Source organism: Maylandia zebra, linkage group LG7, assembly GCF_041146795.1.
Source record: "Maylandia zebra isolate NMK-2024a linkage group LG7, Mzebra_GT3a, whole genome shotgun sequence".
In the NCBI taxonomy this organism is placed as follows: Eukaryota; Metazoa; Chordata; class Actinopteri; order Cichliformes; family Cichlidae; genus Maylandia; species Maylandia zebra.
The window spans coordinates 69,299,747-69,321,540 of record NC_135173.1 but is presented as its reverse complement, the minus strand read 5'-3'; the positions used below and the strand labels follow the sequence as shown (position 1 = coordinate 69,321,540).

General features: G+C 42.1%; 1 protein-coding gene across 1 annotated transcript in view; it reads right to left on the bottom strand.

Moving 5' to 3' along the window:
• Window positions 1-21,794, bottom strand: part of LOC111501024 (sodium channel protein type 4 subunit alpha B) — a 66,975-nt gene continuing 45,181 nt past the window's right edge. The window contains exons 29-33 of the mRNA XM_076887005.1: window positions 18,068-18,683; window positions 17,794-17,938; window positions 8,393-8,458; window positions 7,981-8,082; window positions 1-1,845 (exon numbers count right to left, since the gene is read on the bottom strand). Coding sequence (XP_076743120.1) covers window positions 1,744-1,845; window positions 7,981-8,082; window positions 8,393-8,458; window positions 17,794-17,938; window positions 18,068-18,683 — 1,031 coding nt within the window. The 3' untranslated portion in view covers window positions 1-1,743. The remainder of the gene's footprint in view (window positions 1,846-7,980; window positions 8,083-8,392; window positions 8,459-17,793; window positions 17,939-18,067; window positions 18,684-21,794) is intronic.

The following is a 21,794-nucleotide window of genomic DNA, read 5'->3' as shown; positions in this document are numbered from 1 at the left end:
CACGTGCTTTGGATTTTGTCTGAACTGCCTGCCCCGCTCTGTGGGTTCCAAGCCTCGACTGACTGCTGAAAGTGTCAGGGTGGGAAACACACGGAGAGCAGCAGCTCAGGTTTGTTTAGTTCAAACTAAAGCTTAATAGATTTATTCTGGATTTCCTGTTATGGCAGCTGCCATGTACTATAATAAGTAGACAGTCAGCTTATTCAGAGAAAGTGCAGCAAGTGTTAAATGTGAAAGTTCATGACGGCACGATAAGAAAAAGACTGAACAAGTATGGTATCTTCCAGTGTTGGGAAGGTTACTTTTAAAATGTATTCCATTACAGAATACAGATTACATGCCCTAAAATGTATTCTGTAACGTATTCCGTTACGTTACTCAATGACAGTAACGTATTCTGAATACTTTGGATTACTTAATATATTATCATGCGTTTTACAACAACGTGAATGTACTATTGCTGTGTGATTTATTACTATTACTGAAGGTCCACGACTCCGAACTGTAGTAAAGGGACCTCTGACTAATACGGCGGGGTCCCTGTCGGCTCGTAGCCAAAAAATAGCTTTACTTTGTTGTGTGGGTCAACTTTTCTTGCGAGAGACAGAGAGAGGCGTTGAAAGACTGCTCCAACGGAACTTATTGTTTTGGAGGAAAACACGAACACGGTGTACAGTCGAGTCTTAATAGCTTACTTACAGCTGGGCTCGTCAGGCTCTCTTCTTGGCTGCAGTGGTTATTATTATATTTACATGCTTCCAGCTCCCGTTTTTCCTCGACGGCAACTCGTACCTTTCCACTCCCCTTTTTCTCCCTCCTCGCGCTCACAGACCCATAACGTGTATGGCAGTCCATTCTCCCTGCAGCACGGACTACACTGCCCATGATGCTACATTCTTTAGAGCTATGCTTGTAGCATTCTGCCTGTTAGCTTAGCACAACAACAACAACAGCGAAAAGGCGCTCTCTCACCCAGGAAACACACAGTCACAGAGAGAGAGAGAGCGTCGCCCTGTAACCATGGCAACCGTAACGCTGCCGCCTGGAACAACAGAACGTAGCTGTCAAACAAACCCAAACAGTCCTGACCCGCGACAATATGAAACAGGAAAGTACCGCAGTGTAATCCATTTATTTCAACAAAGTAACTGTATTCTGAATACCACCTTTTTAAACGGTAACTGTAACGGAATACAGTTACTCATATTTTGTCTTTGAAATACGTAACGGCGGTACATGTATTCCGTTACTCCCCAACACTGGTATCTTCTCTCTAAAAGAACACGACTTAGGTTTGCAAAGCTGCACCTGACAAATCCCAAGACTTCTAGTACAACAAAACAGCCTTACGGACCTGGGATTCCCATTTCTACAGACGCTTGACAACACAGTGAAAGGGAGACTGCGCCTGAGATGGCAGCTAAAAAATGTTGTCATAAAAAATGTCCCATGTTGTACTCAAAGTCAGGGCCGGGACAGAAAGGGGTGAGAGAAGCCAAGCTACTGGAAGTTTACCACCAGAAACAGTGTTTTGGAAAGTAGAAGCATGCAGCACACAAGCATGCAGCACACAAGCATGAGCGGTCGTTCTCTTTGCTTAAGGAATCCAGGTGAGTGACTGTCTTTTAAAAGATTGAAATCATTTCAGCAGTTGAAATTGCAAGTTACAGCTGTCTGCTTCACATGAAGGATGACCCTGTGAGCAGGTAATACAGTTTTATAACACAACAAAAACAAGTATTATTATCTCCTCTTGGGAATGACGCAGCTGGTCCTGCAGTCAGCCGATTGGATCTTCTCCTGCACTGCATCCACCACTGATGTCGTCTGCATCTGCTCCTTTTCCTGGAAAAAGGAAAAAAACACCTCACTCCCTGATATCCAGCCTGTTGTTTCTACTTATTTTCCAAGTCCGGGAAGTTCTGGCCCAGAAAAATATCCCCCCGACTCTAACCAGTAATGATGTTTGCAAATCCCTCTGCAGCTCAACATGTCACTCTCAGTAATTCAGTTTAATCACAGCTCTGAATGGACTTTTGACCCTCATTGCACAGTGCCAACTCTTAACGAGCACAATTCCAATGTTTATATAAAACTCACACAAAAACAGCTTTATTTAACCATTTTATTCCTAACAGCCTACAAGAAAAGTGTGAGACTACTTAGTCAGAAAAGAAGAAAAACAGCCAACGAGAAGTGACGCAGAGTCCAGTTCAGCTTTATTTATATTGATCCACGTCACAACAATACTCGTCTGAAAAAGCTTCACCCAGAGCCGACAGTATTAGAGACACGAGACAGAAGGACAGCTGACAGCTGGGTTAAAGTCATGAAGAGACCCAGTTCACATCCATGTTCGACTGAATATGTGTGAAGGTAGAAAACCACAAACAGGAGCAGCAGCTGACCTTCCTTCATTAATGAGTAAACAGCAAAAACACTGTTTTTAGTTTATGTTTTGTCTTGATTTACTGAATTTAGTCTAGTTTCCATTTGTTTCCACAGTGAGTTTGATCCTTTCAGTTTAGATTCTTGCACAGGGACAGTTTCCAGTGACCTGAGGGTCATTTATAAAAGCAGGAAGGAGCTGACAGAGCTCTTAAGATCTTTGTCTATGAGCTGTATTCATGTTTGTGTGAATATAAAGTTAGACTGCTGTAATGGAGGGTTCCAAGCAGAGGGGGCATACTTAATTCATTTTTATTTTCAAATCATTTGCATTTCTCTTTGTTTTCATCTCTCCTAAATTCTAGTTGTTGTTTTTTTTGTTTGAACATTATTTATTCATTTATTTTATTTGTTTATTTTTGAATGCAATTTAACAGTTCAGCAGGTTCAGGTGGTTCTAATCTCGGTGTTTCCAGGTGACTTCTTCAGTCTCGGCTGACTCCAAGTTTCCAACCTCATAAACAGTAATGACTGACTATTGCACCACTGAATGGACAATGGGCTGTGAGGTCAGTGTCTTGGTCATTAATATGCAAAATGTCATGGCCATTGACCAGGGGTGGAAAGTAACGAATTACATTTACTTGCATTACTGTAATTGAGTAGTTTTTTCTGTATTTGTACTTTTTAAAGTCATTTTTCAAGTCTGTAATTTTACTTTTACTTAAGTATATTTTTTTAAAAGTTTTGTAGTTCGCTACGTTTTCAATCACACCCTCTACTGAGTAAATTAAAAATAAAAAAAACATTGCGCTTCGGAAATACTGCAGGGAATGATGGGTAGTAGAACAAATTGGCGTTAAGGTCACGTTAAAGATGGAGTTTAACTGCCACTGCACTTTAATTTGTAAAGTTTTTCTTTTCACTAAAAAAGAACTACTTTGAGATTTATATCCCACTGTCTTTTTTTGCACTACTCAGAAGCGGCTGTCCTCCTGCTGACAGAAACGTAACTATGTAACTTTTACTCTGAGTACATTTTAAATGAGCTACTTTTTACTTTTACTTGAGTACATTTTTAGACAGGTAATTTTACTTGTACTTGAGTAAAATTTCAGCAAAGTAATAGTACTTTTACTTGAGTAAAATATTTTAGTACTCTTTCCACCTCTGCCATTGACAATGGAGCAATGGTAACTGGTAATTCAGGGTCACCTGGTCCAGCCGTAACTATATGCTTTAGCAAAAAGGAAAGTTTGAAGCCTAATCTTGAAAGTAGAGATAGTGTCTGTCTCCTGAATCCAAACTGGAAGCTGGTTCCACAGAAGAGGGGCCTGAAAACTGAAGGCTCTGCCTCCCATTCTACTTTAAATACTCTAGGAAGTAGGCCTGAAGAGCGAGAGCGAAGTGCTCTGTGGTTAAGTCAGTTTATTCATTGAGGGCAGGGCCGGTCCGTGGCATAGGCCGTATAGGCAAATGCTAAGGGCGCCGTCCATCAGGGGGCGCCACGCCAGTGCCACAAATGTTGAAAAGAAAAAAAAAAGTTGGTACTATTATTTCTAAATACAAAAAATAATCCCACGTTAATTAAAATGCAAAGTAAAGCTTATTTAATAGAAATATTATTTGTTACAACATTACGCCCCCCCCCCCCTCCCGGCACGGTGCGCCCCCTCCCTTCCCGTATCATGGTTCCTTTTGGACGTCACCACATCAAAAAATCAACACAAGATGTCAAAACGGCCAAAACTGTCAGGTGGCCAGGGAAGAAAAAAGAGAAAAGAAGAGGAGGAGAAACGAGAAAAAGACAGAGGTAGGTAACGTTAGCCTACATGAAATTATTTGTCTGAATGTGATAGTAACCTAAATTTTTAGCATTAAGCTAATGTTACATGATTCGCTAATTGCTAATCAATAAATAGCTAGTTAACTGTTTTAACGTCAGTTAATATTGTGGAGGGGGCTAAATTGTTATGGAAAATAATAATGTAACGTTAGGTAATTACAGTACTCCCACCTTTCCCACCATTCCTCATTTGTATTCATCTTTTAAGCAGGTGTTTTTTGTTTACATTGTTATTGCCTTCTGGTTAGCTAACGTTTACCCTGCAGGTAATAGTCACTTTTCCATCCATCCATCCATTTTCATCCGCTTTGTCCGGGGCCGGGTCGCGGGGGCAGCAGCCTAAGCAAAGTCAAAGCTAGTCACTTTTCCACCCCTGTATATATTATAGTTGTAAGCCTAGTTGTTAAAGCGCACATCATTAATGTTAATTAAGCAATATCACATGAGAGGGAATGCTGTTTTTTAATATGAGCACTGCTGTGATTCGGTCAAAGATAATCATAACATAACATTCTCATATGAGCATTTCACTGTAATGATGACAATAAATTGAATCTAATCTAATTTGCATATCAGTTAACATCATACATATATCTCTTTGGTTTTTCATTTATATTATATCATTTCATTTTATTCCTGGAATCATATGCTTTTATTATTAGACTTTAATACTCAGTGGTGTCACATACTCCTCTCTTCAGATGCACTGTTGAAGTTTCTAAATCCCACCCCTGGGCCATCTACCACATGGATAGTGTCAGGAGAAGACATACCACAAGTTAAAGAGCATTTCCTGGGCTTTCTTGTTGCAGAGGAATCAACAGGAGATCATTTGTCAACTCTCATCCTAAAACGGATAGAGGAGCTTAACATTCCTTTTGAAGACTGCAGAGGACAGTCCTATGACAATGGGGCCAACATGAAGGGAAAAAATAAAGGTGTTCAGGCAAGGTTGCTTCAAAAAAGGAGCTTTTTTTGGTCCCATGTGGTGCCCACACTTTAAATCTGGTAGTAGCTGATGCTGCAAAAAGCTCACCAGATGCCCTTGGCTACTTTGGGCATTTAGCAAAATTATTCAAGCTCCTCTCAGCCTCCACCCATAGGTGGGATGTTCTCCTGAAACATGTGAAAACCACCTTGAAATCATGGGCTGAGACCAGATGGGAAAGCAGGATAAAAAGCATTGAGGCAGTCAGATATCAGGCTCGGCAAGTCAGAGAGGCTCTTCTGGAGGTGAGGGAAACAGCTACAGACCCTGTGGTCAGTGTTGAAGCCCAGTCTTTGGCTGAGGAGATTGGATCCTATCGTTTTTGCATTTGTACAGCCATCTGGTATGACATTCTCAGCAAGATCCAGTATGTGAGTAAACTCATGCAGTCGGCCTCCATGCAGCTAGATGTGGCTGTCGACTTGCTAAAGAAAACCAAAGATTCCCTCACCAGCTACAGAAACACTGGATTTTCTGATGCACAGACAACGGCAAAGGAGATGTGTGAAGAAATGAATGTGGAGGCTGAACTCAAACAAAAGCGATTGAGAACCACCAAAAGGCACTTCGGTTATGAGTCTCCAGATGAGCCCATACAAGATGCACTTAAAAAAATGGAAACCACATTTTTTAATGTGGTAGTGGATACAGCCATCTCTTCACTTGATGAGAGATTTCAGAACCTTGGAGAGGTGAATGACAAGTTTGGAGTACTCCTCAATTTCCACAACTTACAAAATAAAGGGCTGCTACAGCAGTGCCAAACACTGAGTACTACTCTGACCCATGACAGCCAGCCGGACATTAATGGCACAGAACTTGCAATGGAAATGCAGAATTTCCCACCATTGCCATCAAAGAACATGAGAAACATGGAATTCTTGACCTTCCTGCATGAGAAGAAGCTGGTAGAAATTTACCCCAACATGTGGGTTGCTCTGAGAATCTTTGCCACTCTTCCTGTTACAGTACCTGCTGCTGAAAGAAGCTTCTCTAAGCTCAAACTCATTAAAACCTACCTGAGATCTACTATGATGCAAGAACGTCTCAGTGGACTTTCCATCATAAGCATAAATCATGTGGTCTCAAATCAGTTGTCATATGATGATGTTGTAGATGACTTTGCTGCAAGAAAGACTAGGTGTCACGGTTCTGGGTCCGTTGGACCCAGTATTTTGAGTTTTATTATGTTTGGGTTTTAGTTTACATCGGGGATTGTTTTCTTGTTCTCTTGTTGTGTTTATGATGATGATTATGATGTTTATTATTAGAGTTCCATGTTTCTGTTTATCTGGGTTTAAGATGCGGGTTTAGTTTCATATGTTATTTCCTGTCTGTCTCTCGATGTCGAGCCTGCGTGTGATGTTTTATTGTGAAGGTCTGCGTCTCATGTGAGTGTGTTCAGTTTTACCTCTGTCTCGTCTTACTGATTGTTCCCAGCTGTGTCCACCACCTGTGTGTAATTCCCGTATTTCTCTGTGTGTATTTAAGTCGTGTCCTCCGTCATTGTAGTTGCTGGTCCGTCTGTGTATTCCACCCTGCCTCATCTGTGTATCTACCATGTCTCACCCGTGTGTTCTCCCTGCTGTCCGTCATCATTCTCCTCTGCTCATTTTCATTCAGGTTTGTGCTTTGTAGTTTTAGTTGTTTCCCAGTATAGTTTAGTTCTCCGTGTTGCCGTTTGCCTCTCCTTTTGTGTTCAATAAATCACCTTTTACACCTTCACGACTGCCTGCGTGTGGATCCTCCTTTTCCTCCTCCACACGGCTCCTCTCACTCGCCGTGACACTAGGAGAGTAAGGCTGTAGCAGGTGATGTGAGGTTGATGAGGGGGTGGTGTACAGTAATTTGTAAGTCATTCTAGTTAATGCAGTATTAAAAAGCACAACTAGAGAACTCTGTAGGATCCCCTTTTTTGTAATATAGTTGTTAAAGTCATACTGGTTTATTTACAGTAATATCTTGTTTTGTGCAGTGCCTTATTTATATTGTATTTTTAATTTATTTTATCCAACTTGTTGACACGTTTTATTGTGTTTATGTATGTAAAATGTATTGTATTTCATATATTCATTTTTTATTTTTTGTATTCATTTATTTATTCATATATTTTTTTATCTTGTTAATTATTCTGATTGTGAATTTGGTTTCTTTAAGTAAAAAAAAAAAAGGTCAAAGACAAAGCTATTCGGTTTCTTCTGAGTACATACACTACACTGCCAATGTAGGGTGGCGCCACCTAAAATCTTGCCTAGGGCGCCAGATTGGTTAGGGCCGGGCCTGATTGAGGGTGTCTGTCTATGCTGCTGTATTATTCTTTCTTTGTGAGTTTTTGGTAAATTTTTTGTCTGTTTGGGAGCTGACACAGTCTCAGTGGAGATGGGTTTTAAAAAATTTGTCCATATTTCTAGAAATGAGAGCTGCTCCATCCAAAGTGGGATGGATGCCGTCTCTCCTAACAAGACCAGGTTTCCTCCAGAAGGTTTGCCAATTATCTATGAAGCCCACATCGTTTCTGGGACACCACTCAGACAGCCAGCAATTTAAGGAGAACATGCGGCTAAACATGTCACTCCTGGTCTGATTGGGAAGGGGACCAGAGAAAACTAACACCAATTTAAAAAAGACACAGAGGGTGTCCTGACAGAGAAGAAGAAAAAACGTTACCACACATTACATTTGTTTTTTTACTTTGATCTGAGTCTTTACAGAAGAAGACTCAAGTTTACTGACAGGAGGATGAGGCTCCGCCCACAACCTGGAGTAGCGTTCCCTCGGTGTCTCCATCCCGCACGTGTTCCTGGATCAGGTCTGCAGCACACTGTGTTGATGAGGTGAAGCTCACCTGTTCACATGACACCTGTAGGAAACAGGACTCACCTGTGAGATTTGTCACCTGTTGAAATCTTTGAAGTGTCCATGTTATTCATTTACAGATCAAATGTCACCCAACAACCACCTAAAATAAGGTCTGAAACCTTAAAGGCAAAATCCAGGGGAACACTGGATGTAAGCAGTCCATAGAATAATCACTGAAGTGTTTCAGCATTTCAGCTGAAATCAGCTCAAATAAAATCAGTGAATCAGCAGCAGTGAAATCATCACTGATGACACCATCACAAAGCAATCATCTGTGCTTAAAAGCCCACTAACAACGAGAAGACAAGAACCTGGCTGTTAATCCTGAATATTTCATCCAGTTTGGCTTTGTCCACCCCTCCTGATTCACCAAACACCTGCAAACACAACAACAACATCATAACAAGGTTGTAACTACATTAAGAATAATACCAGCAATAGTTGTAATTTATCAATAGATTTCTCACACAAAGACACCGTAAGTATGATTCCTGTTTCATCGTTAGTTGAGGGAAAGAAGGTCTTTAAAGGTTTCTTTAGTAATGGAAAACCAGAGACCAAAAATCTTCTTCAATCAGTGACGAATAGTAAGATGTTCTGGCTTTACGGAGGGCTTTCTTATAAAGCAGCAAACTGTTTCTCCAGACTCCAGAAATCTCTCAGTCAGAACATGCTATGTCATGTTTAGGCAGAAACTAGCGAGCTAACTTCCTGCTAACTTCTAACTCCATTAAACTTCATAAATACTGTTTTCATGGATGCCTGGATGTTAAACTTAGTTGTTACACCTGGTAAAACAGCAACGCTGATCATTTTATTACAGATGAAAGAATTTAGTGCAGGGGTCGGCAACCCTGGGCACGCGTGCCACAGCTGGCACGCGAAGGGTTAACTGATGGCACGATCATAGCTGGACTGGCCATTGGGCTTACCGGGCATTTGCCCGGTTGGCCGATGGTTTTGTTTGTTTGTTGTTTTGGTTTTTTGCAACGTATAATCATTGAAAGGTGGTGGATTGGCCAGTTGTTGGCTGATGTGTAAATGTAACTCAGTTGTTTGGTGGTGGCTGTGGTGGAGCTTCCACAGAGGCCAGCAGGTGGATGAGGAAAAGGGGAGGCAGGAGGAGGAGAGACCCGAGGCGGCCGCCGGTCCGAGTGTCAGGTGATCTGAACTTCAGAAGTTATGACCTGCAGTCTATCTGGGTCAGATATAAACCAAGTTTAGGTGGAGTTTATTTTCGTTGTGCTGACTTTTTACAGTCAGTTACAATAACTCGTACTGCGTTCTAGCATGACGGAGTTTCTATACTTGGGTGGTGCTATGATGTTACTGATGGTGAACTTTATTTTGTTCATAAGGTTAGTTAGTAGAGTTGCCAACCGTCCCGTACAAACATAATCACCCCGCATTCAGAGAAATTATTACGTTTCGTGTTGAGCTGAGAAGGAACAGTTTGTCCCGGACTTCAGCTACAATGAAAAAAGACACAAAGCTGGATTTATTCTGCGTCTTCTCTCATTCTCTCCCCTCCCTCTCCTGTTTCTACTTCAATCATGAAGCTGATCAACAATCAGCTGATCGGCACCAGAAAGAGGAAACCAGCAGATGTCGCACTAAAGAACAGCAGCAGGTTTAAGCTTGATCAGCTGTTGTTAGAATTTATTTAATATTACTTTCTATCAGCTGATGTTTGCTGGAGCCACAGCTGTAAAGCTGCTGGTCATGATGTCTGTTTGGATATGTGGTGAGAGGGAAACATGAAGATGAAAGCAGGAGATGTCCTTACTGAATCATCAGAGCTGAACAGGTGATGGAGAAACAGGTTTACCTTTTAGGTGACATGAATGAGTTGAAGTTATGAACTGTTTCTGAGAGACAAATAACACCAGGATCCTTTTCTTTGTAGACCAAAAACCAAAGTTTTTATCTGATGTAAAATGTATAAAAATCATATCAGCAAGAGAGTGTACAGCACTGTCACAACAGTGTTTGTTTTCATTGTTGTGAGGAGACCATAAACAGCATTTGCATTTTCTGCTGTACCGTTCATTTGCTGTTATGGATAAAAAGTGTCTTTTTTTTGTTTCAAAATAGCTGATAACTATTTGCCAACTGCCAACATCTGCAAACAAATATAATTCTGTAAAGTACTGTTAATATAGAGCGTTATTAAATGTATTGCTAATGCAGTCATATGGCACACTGACTTCTGAGGAAATTTTAGATGCACTCATCATCAGAAAGGTTGCCGACTCCTGATTTAGACAGTTTGTAACTCTGAGTGATGCCGCAGAGTTCATTTGACTTTGGGACCTGAAGCAGAGTTTGGACCAGACAGGAGAGGGTTTTCAGGAAACACTGTTAAATGTTCAGTTTCTATCCCATACGTTAAAACAAGATCTACAGTGTGATTAAAGTGGTGGGTGGGTTCTTTTACATTTTGTGAGAAGCCAATTGAGTCTAATAACAGATTAAATGCCATGTTGAGGCTGTCATTTTTAGCATCTACATGGATGTTAAAATCATTTATTTATTTCATTTTCATTTATAAAGCACATTTAATAACAACAGGGTGTTGACCAAAGTAAATGGTAAATGGTCTGTATTTATATAGCGCTTTACTAGTCCCTAAGGACCCCAAAGCACTTTACATATCCAGTCATCCTCCCATTCACACACTGGTGATGGCAGCTACATTGTAGCCACAGCCACCCTGGGGCGCACTGACAGAGGCGAGGCTGCCGGACACTGGCGCCACCGGGCCCTCTGACCACCACCAGTAGGCAACGGGTGAAGTGTCTTGCCCAAGGACACAACGACCAAGACTGTCCAAGCCGGGGCTCGAACCGGCAACCTTCCGATTACAAGGCGAACTCCCAACTCTTGAGCCACGATCGCCCAGTGCTGTACAACATAACAATTAAACAGTGGCATTAATAACAACAACAGATAAAAATTAAAAATTAGAGCAGCAGTCCCCAACCTCCGGGCGTCGGACAGGTACCGGTCCGTGAGTTATTTTGATACCGGGCCGCGAGAGTTGAGGCTTAAACTGGTCCATGGTGCAAAAAAGGTTGGGGACCGCTGCTCTAGAGGGCGTATACAGCTGCACAAGGTCAGACAAATAGTCCGGTGCATGGCCATTTAGCACTTTATAAGTTAAAAGTAAGATTTTGAATTTAATTCTAAAACGCACTGGAAGCCAATGAAGGGAAGCAAGCACCGGAGTAATATGTTGGTGTTTCTTCACACGAGTGAAAAGGCGAGCTGCAGCATTCTGTACCAGTTGGAGCCGGGCCAAGCTGGACTGACTGACACCCACATATACAGGGAGTGCAGAATTATTAGGCAAATGAGTATTTTGTCCTCTGCATGCATGTTGTCTTATTCCAAGCTGTATAGGCTCGAAAGCCTACTACCAATTAAGCATATTAGGTGATGTGCATCTCTGTAATGAGAAGGGGTGTGGTCTAATGACATCAACACCCTATATCAGGTGTGCATAATTATTAGGCAACGTCCTTTCCTTTGGCAAAATGGGTCAAAAGAAGGACTTGACAGGCTCAGAAAAGTCAAAAATAGTGAGATATCTTGCAGAGGGATGCAGCAGTCTCAAAATTGCAAAGCTTCTGAAGCGTGATCATCGAACAATCAAGCGTTTCATTCAAAATAGTCAACAGGGTCGCAAGAAGCGTGTGGAAAAACCAAGGCACAAAATAACTGCCCATGAACTGAGAAAAGTCAAGCGTGCAGCTGCCAAGATGCCACTTGCCACCAGTTTGGCCATATTTCAGAGCTGCAACATCACTGGAGTGCCCAAAAGCACAAGGTGTGCAATACTCAGAGACATGGCCAAGGTAAGAAAGGCTGAAAGACGACCACCACTGAACAAGACACACAAGCTGAAACGTCAAGACTGGGCCAAGAAATATCTCAAGACTGGTTTTTCTAAGGTTTTATGGACTGATGAAATGAGAGTGAGTCTTGATGGGCCAGATGGATGGGCCCGTGGCTGGATTGGTAAAGGGCAGAGAGCTCCAGTCCCACTCAGACGCCAGCAAGGTGGAGGTGGAGTACTGGTTTGGGCTGGTATCATCAAAGATGAGCTTGTGGGGCCTTTTCGGGTTGAGGATGGAGTCAAGCTCAACTCCCAGTCCTACTGCCAGTTTCTGGAAGACACCTTCTTCAAGCAGTGGTACAGGAAGAAGTCTGCATCCTTCAAGAAAAACATGATTTTCATGCAGGACAATGCTCCATCACACGCGTCCAAGTACTCCACAGCGTGGCTGCAAGAAAGGGTATAAAAGCAGAAAAACTAATGACATGGCCTCCTTGTTCACCTGATCTGAACCCCATTGAGAACCTGTGGTCCATCATCAAATGTGAGATTTACAAGGAGGGAAAACAGTACACCTCTCTGAACAGTGTCTGGGAGGCTGTGGTTGCTGCTGCACGCAATGTTGATGGTGAACAGATCAAAACACTGACAGAATCCATGGATGGCAGGCTTTTGAGTGTCCTTGCAAAGAAAGGTGGCTATATTGGTCGCTGATTTGTTTTTGTTTTGTTTTTGAATGTCAGAAATGTATATTTGTGAATGTGGAGATGTTATATTGGTTTCACTGGTAAAAAATAAATAATTGAAATGGGTATATATTTGTTTTTTGTTAAGTTGCCTAATAATTATGCACAGTAATAGAAAGGCAGCAGGCCCAGACAAGGTGTGTCCTAGGATGCTAAGGGCGTGTGCTGCTGAACTTGGGGAGCCGCTACAACGAGTCTTCAACCTCAGTCTGCGACTGGGGAGAGTGCCCGCCCTATGGAAGACATCCTGCATCGTCCCGGTCCCCAAAAAGAACCGGCCCAATGAGCTGAATGGCTTCCGACCGGTGGCACTGACGTCACATCTTATGAAGACTCTAGAGCGGCTCTTCCTCAACCTCCTCCGACCACAGGTACAACATGCCCAGGACCCACTACAGTTTGCATACAAGGCGGGTGTCGGAGTGGAGGATGCCATCCTGTACCTCCTACACAGAGCCCACTCACACCTGGATGGGGGAAAAGGCACGGTCAGGATCCTGTTTCTTGACTTTTCCAGTGCCTTTAATACCATCCGGCCCTGTATGCTTCAGGAAAAACTGAACAGGATGGAGGTGGACCCCTGCCTGGTCGCTTGGATCTCCGACTACCTCACCGACAGACCACAGTACGTCAGGCTGAAGGACATCACGTCTGACACAGTGGTCAGCAGCACAGGAGCACCACAGGGAACTGTGCTGTCCCCTCTTCTCTTCACCCTGTACACCTCTGACTTCAGCTACAACTCTGAATTATGCCACATTCAGAAGTTTGCAGACGACACAGCCATCATGGGGTGTATCTGGGATGATCAGGAAGAGGAGTACAGAGGTCTGGTGAGGAACTTTGTCGCATGGAGTCACACAAACCACCTGCAACTCAACACCTCAAAGACTAAGGAACTGGTTGTGGACTTCGGGAGGTCTAGAGCAGGTCCACTGCCGGTTCAGATAGAGGGGGAGGAGGTGGAGGTGGTCAACAAGTACAAGTACCTCGGGCTGTGGGTGGACAATAAACTGGACTGGTCATGCAACACAGAGCACCTGTATAAAAAAGCCCAAAGCCGACTGTACTTCCTCAGGAGGCTGAGGTCTTTTAACATCTGCAGGAAGCTCCTGAGGATGTTTTACCAGTCGGTGGTTGCTGGAGTACTTTTCTATGCTGTGGTGTGCTGGGGGAGCAGCACAGCAAAGAAGGACTCATCCAGGCTGGAGAAACTGATCAGGAGGGCTAGCTCTGTGGTCGGCATGAAGCTGGACACTCTGGTGACAGTGGCAGAGAAAAGGACATTAAAGAAACTGATGGACATTATGGACAATGCTAGGCATCCTCTGCACACGGCCATTAACAACCAGAAGAGTCTGTTCAGTGACAGGTTGCTTCTCCCAAAGACAAGAACTAACAGACTTAAAAACTCCTTTGTCCCACACGCCATCAGACTGTTTAACTCCTCTCTGGAGGGGAGAGGGAGGGGAAACAGGAGGACAAAGGAGGGGGGAACAACTAAGCTGTAGTGCCTCTTCACCTCACTGTGCAATACCTTTTGTGCAATACTTTTGTAAATAGTCAACAGTGCAATAGACCTCAATACTTGAAATGTGCAATTCACTTGTATTTTTATTTTTTATTCCTATTTATTCTATTTATCCCCTTTGTATATTTTATTTATATTGTCTCTGTATTTATATGTGTGTGTGTGTGTGTGTATATATATATATATAATATTCTGTAACTCTGTAACTTCTGTCGGTGCTGTGCTTTTTTGGAAATCGAATTTCCCAGAGGAACCCACCCGAGGGATTAATAAAGTTCTATCTTATCTTATCTTATCTTATCTTATCTTATCTTATCTTATCTTATCTTATCTTATCTTAATAGTCACCTGCACACACAGATATCCCCCTAAAATAGCTAAAACTAAAAACTAACTAAAAACTACTTCCAAAAACATTCAGCTTTGATATTAATGAGTTTTTTTGGGTTCATTGAGAACATGGTTGTTGTTCAATAATAAAATTATTCCTCAAAAATACAACTTGGCTAATAATTCTGCACTCCCTGTAGTGAATTGCAGTAATCCAGTTGAGATAAAACAAACGCATGAATGGCTCGTTCCAAGTTTCTAAAGGATAGAAAAGATCTCACTTTGGATTGGAGCCTTAATTTAAAAAAGGACCGCTGGACAACTGAATTAATTTGTTTCTCAAATGTAAGTTTGCTATCCAAGAAAACCCTCAGGTTTTTTACATGCGTTTTAACAGCACATGTTAGGTTGCATGAGTCCAAATCTGGGGCATTGAAATTACCGCTTGGTCCAAAAATAATTACCTCAGTTTTATCCTCGTTGAAGGTAAGAAAATTTGAGGCCATCCAGGTTTTGGTAAATGGTAAATGGACTGGTTCTTATATAGCGCTTTTCTACTCTTCTGAGCACTCAAAGCGCTTTACACAACTTGTGCATTCACCCATTCACACCCATTCGCACAAGCACATCTTTCTCAGTAACATTCACACACACTCATACTCCGATGGATGAATCAGAGAGCAATTTGGGGTTAGTATCTTGCCCAAGGATATTTGGCATGCAGACTAGGGGAAGCCAGGAATCGAACCACCAACCTTCCAATCAGTAGATGACCTGCTCTACCGCCTGAGCTTTAACTTCGTCGAGACATTTGACTAACGATTCCATGGGCGTAGAGGTGTTTCTATTAAACCGAAGATAAATCTGGGTGTCATCGGCATATGAGTGAAAGCAGATGTTATGCTTCCTAAAGATTAGGCCTAGGGGCAACATGTAGATTGAAAAAAAGAATTGGGCCTAATACGGATCCCTGCGGGACACCACAAGTAAAAGGAGCTGGGGAAGAAATAAAATCATCAAGGCTCACGGAAAAAGTCCTCTTGGAGAGGTACGACCTAAACCGTTCCAAGGGGATACCTTTGATACCACATTGCTCCAAACGGGAGATCAGAATGCTGTGGTCAACAGGATCAAAGGCTGCAGTTAAGTCTGGGAGCAGGAGCACAGCTGGGTCTCCTGAGTCAGTGATTAATAAAATATCATTAAGTATCTTTAGGAGGGCAGTTTCTGTGCTGTGGTGGGTTTTGAAGCCCGACTGGAACTTCTCAAAAATATTATGACTGTTTAGAAAGGTTTGTAGCTGCTCAAATACAATCCTTTCTAGAATTTTTGACAGAAACGGTAGCTTGGAAACAGGTCTAAAATTAGCAAGAACAGAGGAATCAAGATTCGGTTTTATAAGCACTGGCTGCACTACAGCGTGCTTATATCCAGTTGGTACTACTCCAGAGCTGAGACTGCTATTAAAAATAGTTAAAATGTCAGGACTGACTACCTTAATTATCTTTTTTAGAAAATGGGTTGGGACTCCATCTGAGGGGCAGGATGATGTCTTTATGCTATTGCAAAGCTCTTCTACCTGCTTAAGACATACAGCCTCAAACTGGTCAAAAGCAGTTGAGGGGGTATATGTTGATGAGACATTATACAGAGATGGGGTAGATGTAGATCGAAGCCTTTCTATCTTATTAATAAAAAACTGCAAGAATCTATCGCAAGTTTCAATGGAGCTATCTATATGGAAAGCGGGGGAGGTATTCAAGACCGAATCAATAACTGAGAAAAGAGTTTGGGGGTTATTAGAGTTGGTCTCAATAATGTTGTGAGAAACTTAGATTTTTCGGCTTTTACGATGACTTGATATCTAGATAGGCTCTCTCTCAGCAGCAGGAAAGACACTTGTAACTTGTCTTTTTTCCATTTTCGTTCAGCCTTCCTGTACTGTCGCCTAGCTGATCGAGTTGAGTCGTTTATCCACGGGTCTGAGTACGCTGTTGATCGCACTGATTTAAATGGGGCGATCTCATCAAGAATAGTCTTACATTTATTATTAAAATTCAAATCCATCTGCACAATGCCATCACCAAGAGAAGAATTCGACAGTCCTTCAAAGGCAGTGGAAAACTGTTCTGTGGCCGTTGGTTTAAAAACACGATAACATCGTGTTGAGGATGTAGGTTTAAGATGGCAATGAGATAAAAGTATATTAAACACTAATGGACAGTAGTCGGAAAAGATTGCATCAATTATTTCCAAATTAAAAATTGGTAATCCAAATCCATAGGATCGTCAGATCCAAATCGCTGTGAGTAAAAAAGTCCTTTAAAATAAAGGTTTTATTATCTAACGAGCGGACATTAGCAAGGCTACTCCTTAGTGAAGTCGAAGGCTTAGTAATGGAAATAGGAGCCCGTTGAAGTGTCCGCAGGTTCTGGAAATTTATTCCTCTTCGACGATGTCGCGGAGGTCGCAGGCGTGGGATCATTGTAGTAATCCCAGCGACAGGAACCATACAGGGGTAGATCATGGTCGGGGAGGTCCAGTGTTTGACGTAGTCAGATCTGGCCGCCTCAAAGTATTGATCATTCCCGGGACGTAAGAAGGCAGCCTTCAGTCTCACCAGTCGACTGCTTCGTCTTCCCCAGCGCCGGCGGTGCCTGGTTGATTGGGGTAGCTTCGAGATAAAGCAAAGGCTGGCAGGGACAGAAACGCCGGGCAGAAACGGTGGAGGGAGAAATTTCTGATTTCCGTAGTTCCAGCAGGATTCACGTCTCTAACAAGGTAATGTTAAATCTAAAAGCGTTTGGCGATCATAAAAACACAGAGAGTTAGCATCTTTTGAAGCGAGTAAAACAAAGGCAAACAATAACACTGGGAGGGACAGACGGCTGGCCGTGAACACTGGCGCCATCTTTGGAATTTGGATCCACAATATCACCCACAATAATTATTTTATCTGAGCTGAGAACTAAATCAGATAAAAAGTCTGAGAAATCAGACAGAAACTCTGTGTAAGGCCCAGGTGGACGATAGATGATAACAAGTAAGACTGGTTTCTGAGTTTTACAGCTGGGGTGGACGAGGCTAAGCATCAGGCTTTCAAATGAATGTCTGGGTCTTTGGTTGATTAACAAGATGAAAATAAAGAGGAAACCTAAAATTCTTCAGTAAACATTTAAGGAGAAGACTTTAGAGTGGTTTTAGTTTAAGCAAACAGAGTTTAAGAAACATATCAAAATGTTGGCAGCCCGTCCCAGGTGACCTTACCTGTGTAGTAATTGTGCGCAGAACATCCAAACAGCTGATCTGGTCTCCAGGAAACAGAGGCAGATTCAAGTGAGTCAGTTTTATGGTGTTTGGTTTGGGAATCCTCAAAGGATCCTGGAGACCATCACAGAAGTCTGCCAGCTCACTGGGGAACACATTAGAAAATATTAAAGTCCATTAGAGACTATTAGACTGTTACAGTGGAGTCCATTATAGTGCAGAACCATTTTTGATTAGTGTTAAGGTTAGAAACCGTCACCGAGCTCAGTCTCACCTGTACTGTATGACCTGCGAGCCACTGGGGTCAAATCTCCTCCAGGTTTCATAAAACATCTGGAGGTGATCATCACTCAGCATCTCAGCGTCCTCAGGGCTCGCTGTGTTGAAGAGCTCCAGGATGACAACGATGAACAGGTGGATCACCAGCAGGCAGAAGAGGAGGATGTAGGAGCTGAAGAAAACAATCCCCACCGTCGGGTTGGCGCAGTTACCAGGCTCAGGTAATCGCAGGTCGCAGTCTGGAGGCGTGTTCATGATGGGACTCAACAGGCCGTCCCACCCCGAGGACGTGGTGATCATAGTCATGCTGATGATGCTGTTTCCAAATGTCTTGAAGTTAAACATGTCATCGATCATCATCTCATGCTTCACGTAGGCAAAGTTAAACATCCCAATGATGGAGAATGTGTACACAATTAGGAAGAAGAGCAGGCCGATGTTGAAAAGGGCAGGAAGTGACATCACAAAGCCCATAATCAGCATCCAGATCCTTCTGGCAAACCGAATGTGAGGGAACGCTCCACATAAGGTGAACAAACGACCCAATCGCATAACAGAAAAGAGAGAGGGACTGACGAAATATTTTTCCAAGATGTCAGCTAAGAAGAGACCTGCAACAACAACAACAACAACAACAACTATTTGTATAGCACATTTAAGACCGAAGGTACACCAAAGTGCTTCATAAAAATGTTCAAACATAACAGATATGAGACCATAACAGAGTACAAATAAGCTAAGAATTGAGAAAAGCTGGTTAAACAAAAATACAGATAAAATAAGAAATAAAACATCAGAGTGTATTTTAGAAAATAAAATCACTGAGTATTCATAAATATAAAGTGGGGGTATACATACAGTGGTACATCAATAGAAGATAAATAACAGCTGGATGAAATATAGGGAATGTGCACTTGACTAACCGAAAACGCTCGGCCACACAGCTAAGTTTTTAACTGTGATTTAAATGAATGGATGGAATCAGAGGCGTGAACGGCAGCAGGAAGATTGTTCCAGAAGCTAGGGCCTGCCAGGACAAAAGCACGGTCACCTCTGGTCTTTAGCTGGCATCTAGGCTGCACCAAGAGTAACTGTCCTGATGATCTTAGGGCTCTCCTGGGGATATACGGATTAAGGAGTTCAATGAGGTAGCACGGCGCAGTATTGTTTATGGTTTGAAAGGTGAGCAAGAGAATTTTGAACTCAATGTGGTATTTGACAGGGAGCCAATGCAGGTCAGCGAGGACTGGGGTAATAGAGGCAAACCTTCTGGTTCCAGTCAAAAGGTGTGCCGCAGCATTCTGGACAAGCTGCAATCTATGAAGAAGGGCAGAGACCAAAGTAAAGGGAATCACAGTAGTCTAATCTAGAGGTCAGAAATGCATGGATAGGTTCTCAAGGTCCTATGTAGTGCTTGGCCTTGGATATTTGACGCAGTTGGTAAAAACTAGATTTAACTACCAAGGATCAATGTTCCCTCTAATGTTTCACGTGTCTGAGCGAACACACAAACTCCCTGAGCGTCCCTTGGACCACTGTGAGCACCAGCAGACGTGTGCACTGTGGTCACGCCAGCATCTAATCCATCCAATTTACATGGTTTATTAAAGTAATCAAATTACAGCATTTACATTTATCTTAGACGACTTTTAATTAACTGCTTTAGGCCACTTACAATGTTTTAGAAAAATTGGTTTTGTAGCATGTTAACACTATTGGAAGTAAAAATAACTTGAACTCCAGTTTTGAAAACACAACTTTCTTTTTTTTTTTTTATAAAGCTCTGACTTGTATTATGAGTATGACTCTGTGGGAGAGAGTCCTGTAACTCTGTCTGCAAAATACAGTAAATAATGACCAATGTTGGGCAATTAATTATTTAGTTACTTCTTCAAAGGAGTAACTGAGTTATGCAAACAACAAAGTTTTTTGCAGCTGTTTACCTAAAAATGCAGCCAAAGCATTTTTTTAAACAAACATTTCAAACTATTTACAGAACAATCAGCTGTTCTGCATCAAATCTGATGCCACACAAATTATTTGTGCCGCTCCAAAAAATAATTTCTGTCCACTATGAGATGAAGGAGAACAACAGCCTGATACCTGCAGGCCTGACAGCAGCAGATGTATCACTGCTGTAACACTCAGCAGGCGCTTCATTGTCCTGACACACAACAACACTACTGACCACACTACACACTAACTACACACTAACTACACACTAACTACACACTAACTACACACTAACTACACACTCCAAACACGCTAAACGTCACAAATCTCAAATCTCTCTCTCTCTCTCCCTCCTGGTCGACATGGTATATTTTTCGACCAATAGGAAAGGGTGGGGTTTTTTTGGTGTTGTTTTTGCTCGCAGGCTTTTGAGCGTTTTCCTTATAAAACGCCGTTTTTACCATTTCTTCCTGCAGTAAATATAAACAACGACAGTATTCAGGAAGAAAACCAAACACTGCAGATATTTTATCATAACTCTGGTTTTACGTGGCCGATCAACACAATTTAAAAACTGGTATAAAGTCCACACTTTGTCCGTCAGTTGTTCCGTCTGTCCTGCTCACATCTCCAATGGTTGTACACGTTGTCATTGTTGTGATATTTTGATACCATGGTAGCATTTACAGGATATTGTTTTATAGTGATATTATACAGGAAAACTGTTACTCAATAAGGCCCATTTACTAGTTGTTTTTCTCTTTCTCTGTGACCCAAGAATTAATGTGTAAGAATCACAGGCTAGTACCTCAAGGTCGAAAATACCACAGAGATCACTTCCTTACTCCCATCCTCCCTTCTTTATCTCTTACAAAAAGGCTTGTTAAAGGCCAGGTGGTTTGTTTCAGAATTCACTAATGAAAGAACTCTGTATTCTATGTCTAGGAGTGTATTTTGCTGGGATGATCATAAATTGTAGCTGAACTGATAAACTATACAAAGGATACTTCTTTGCTCAGAGGGCAGGAAGACGCTTCCTTATTTGGTCTGTACCGGTTTGAACTGAGAATCTGCTGACACATGAACCTTTTTCCTCTATATAAACTGTTGTCTGATGAATAAACCTTTGAGTTGATTTTGGGAAAGCAACCTGAAGCAGTCTGTGTTTCCTTGTTCTCCCAAGCTACTCCCGACGTCGTAACTAACCTGCTGAACGGTATACCTGAGTGTTACTTTGAATAATTTTGAATCTTATAGGGTAAAGACAAAACTCTGCTTATAGGTGCCCACGCCTCGGAGGAAACCCGATCCACGGATGACCCGGGACGGAGATTTCTTTCAATTTGGTGTCAGAAGTGGGATACACTGACGAAGGTAAATACGTGTCTTTTATATTTATATGGGACTGTATTATACCTTTCTCAGTGACCCACAAAGAAACGGGATATGCTGACGAAGTTTTCCTTAGTGGCCCAGATAAATGGGATACACTGACGAATCTTCCTTAGTCCCCGAATAAAGTAAATTAAAAGCAGAGAGACACAGGAAGTTGCCTGTTGTTTTGCGAGAAGTTGCTCGTTAAGTGAGAAGTTGCTCACCAAAAACAAAATAAAAGATAAAATTGCTAGCAATAAAATTGAAAGTAACCTCAGCTGTGCCACAGCAAAAATACTAACATAAATCCTTCAAGCATGTAAACCCCTCTGGAAATCACTGAACATGGGTCAGAATAATTCAAAGACCTCAGACAGGTCCGAGAAAAAATCTAA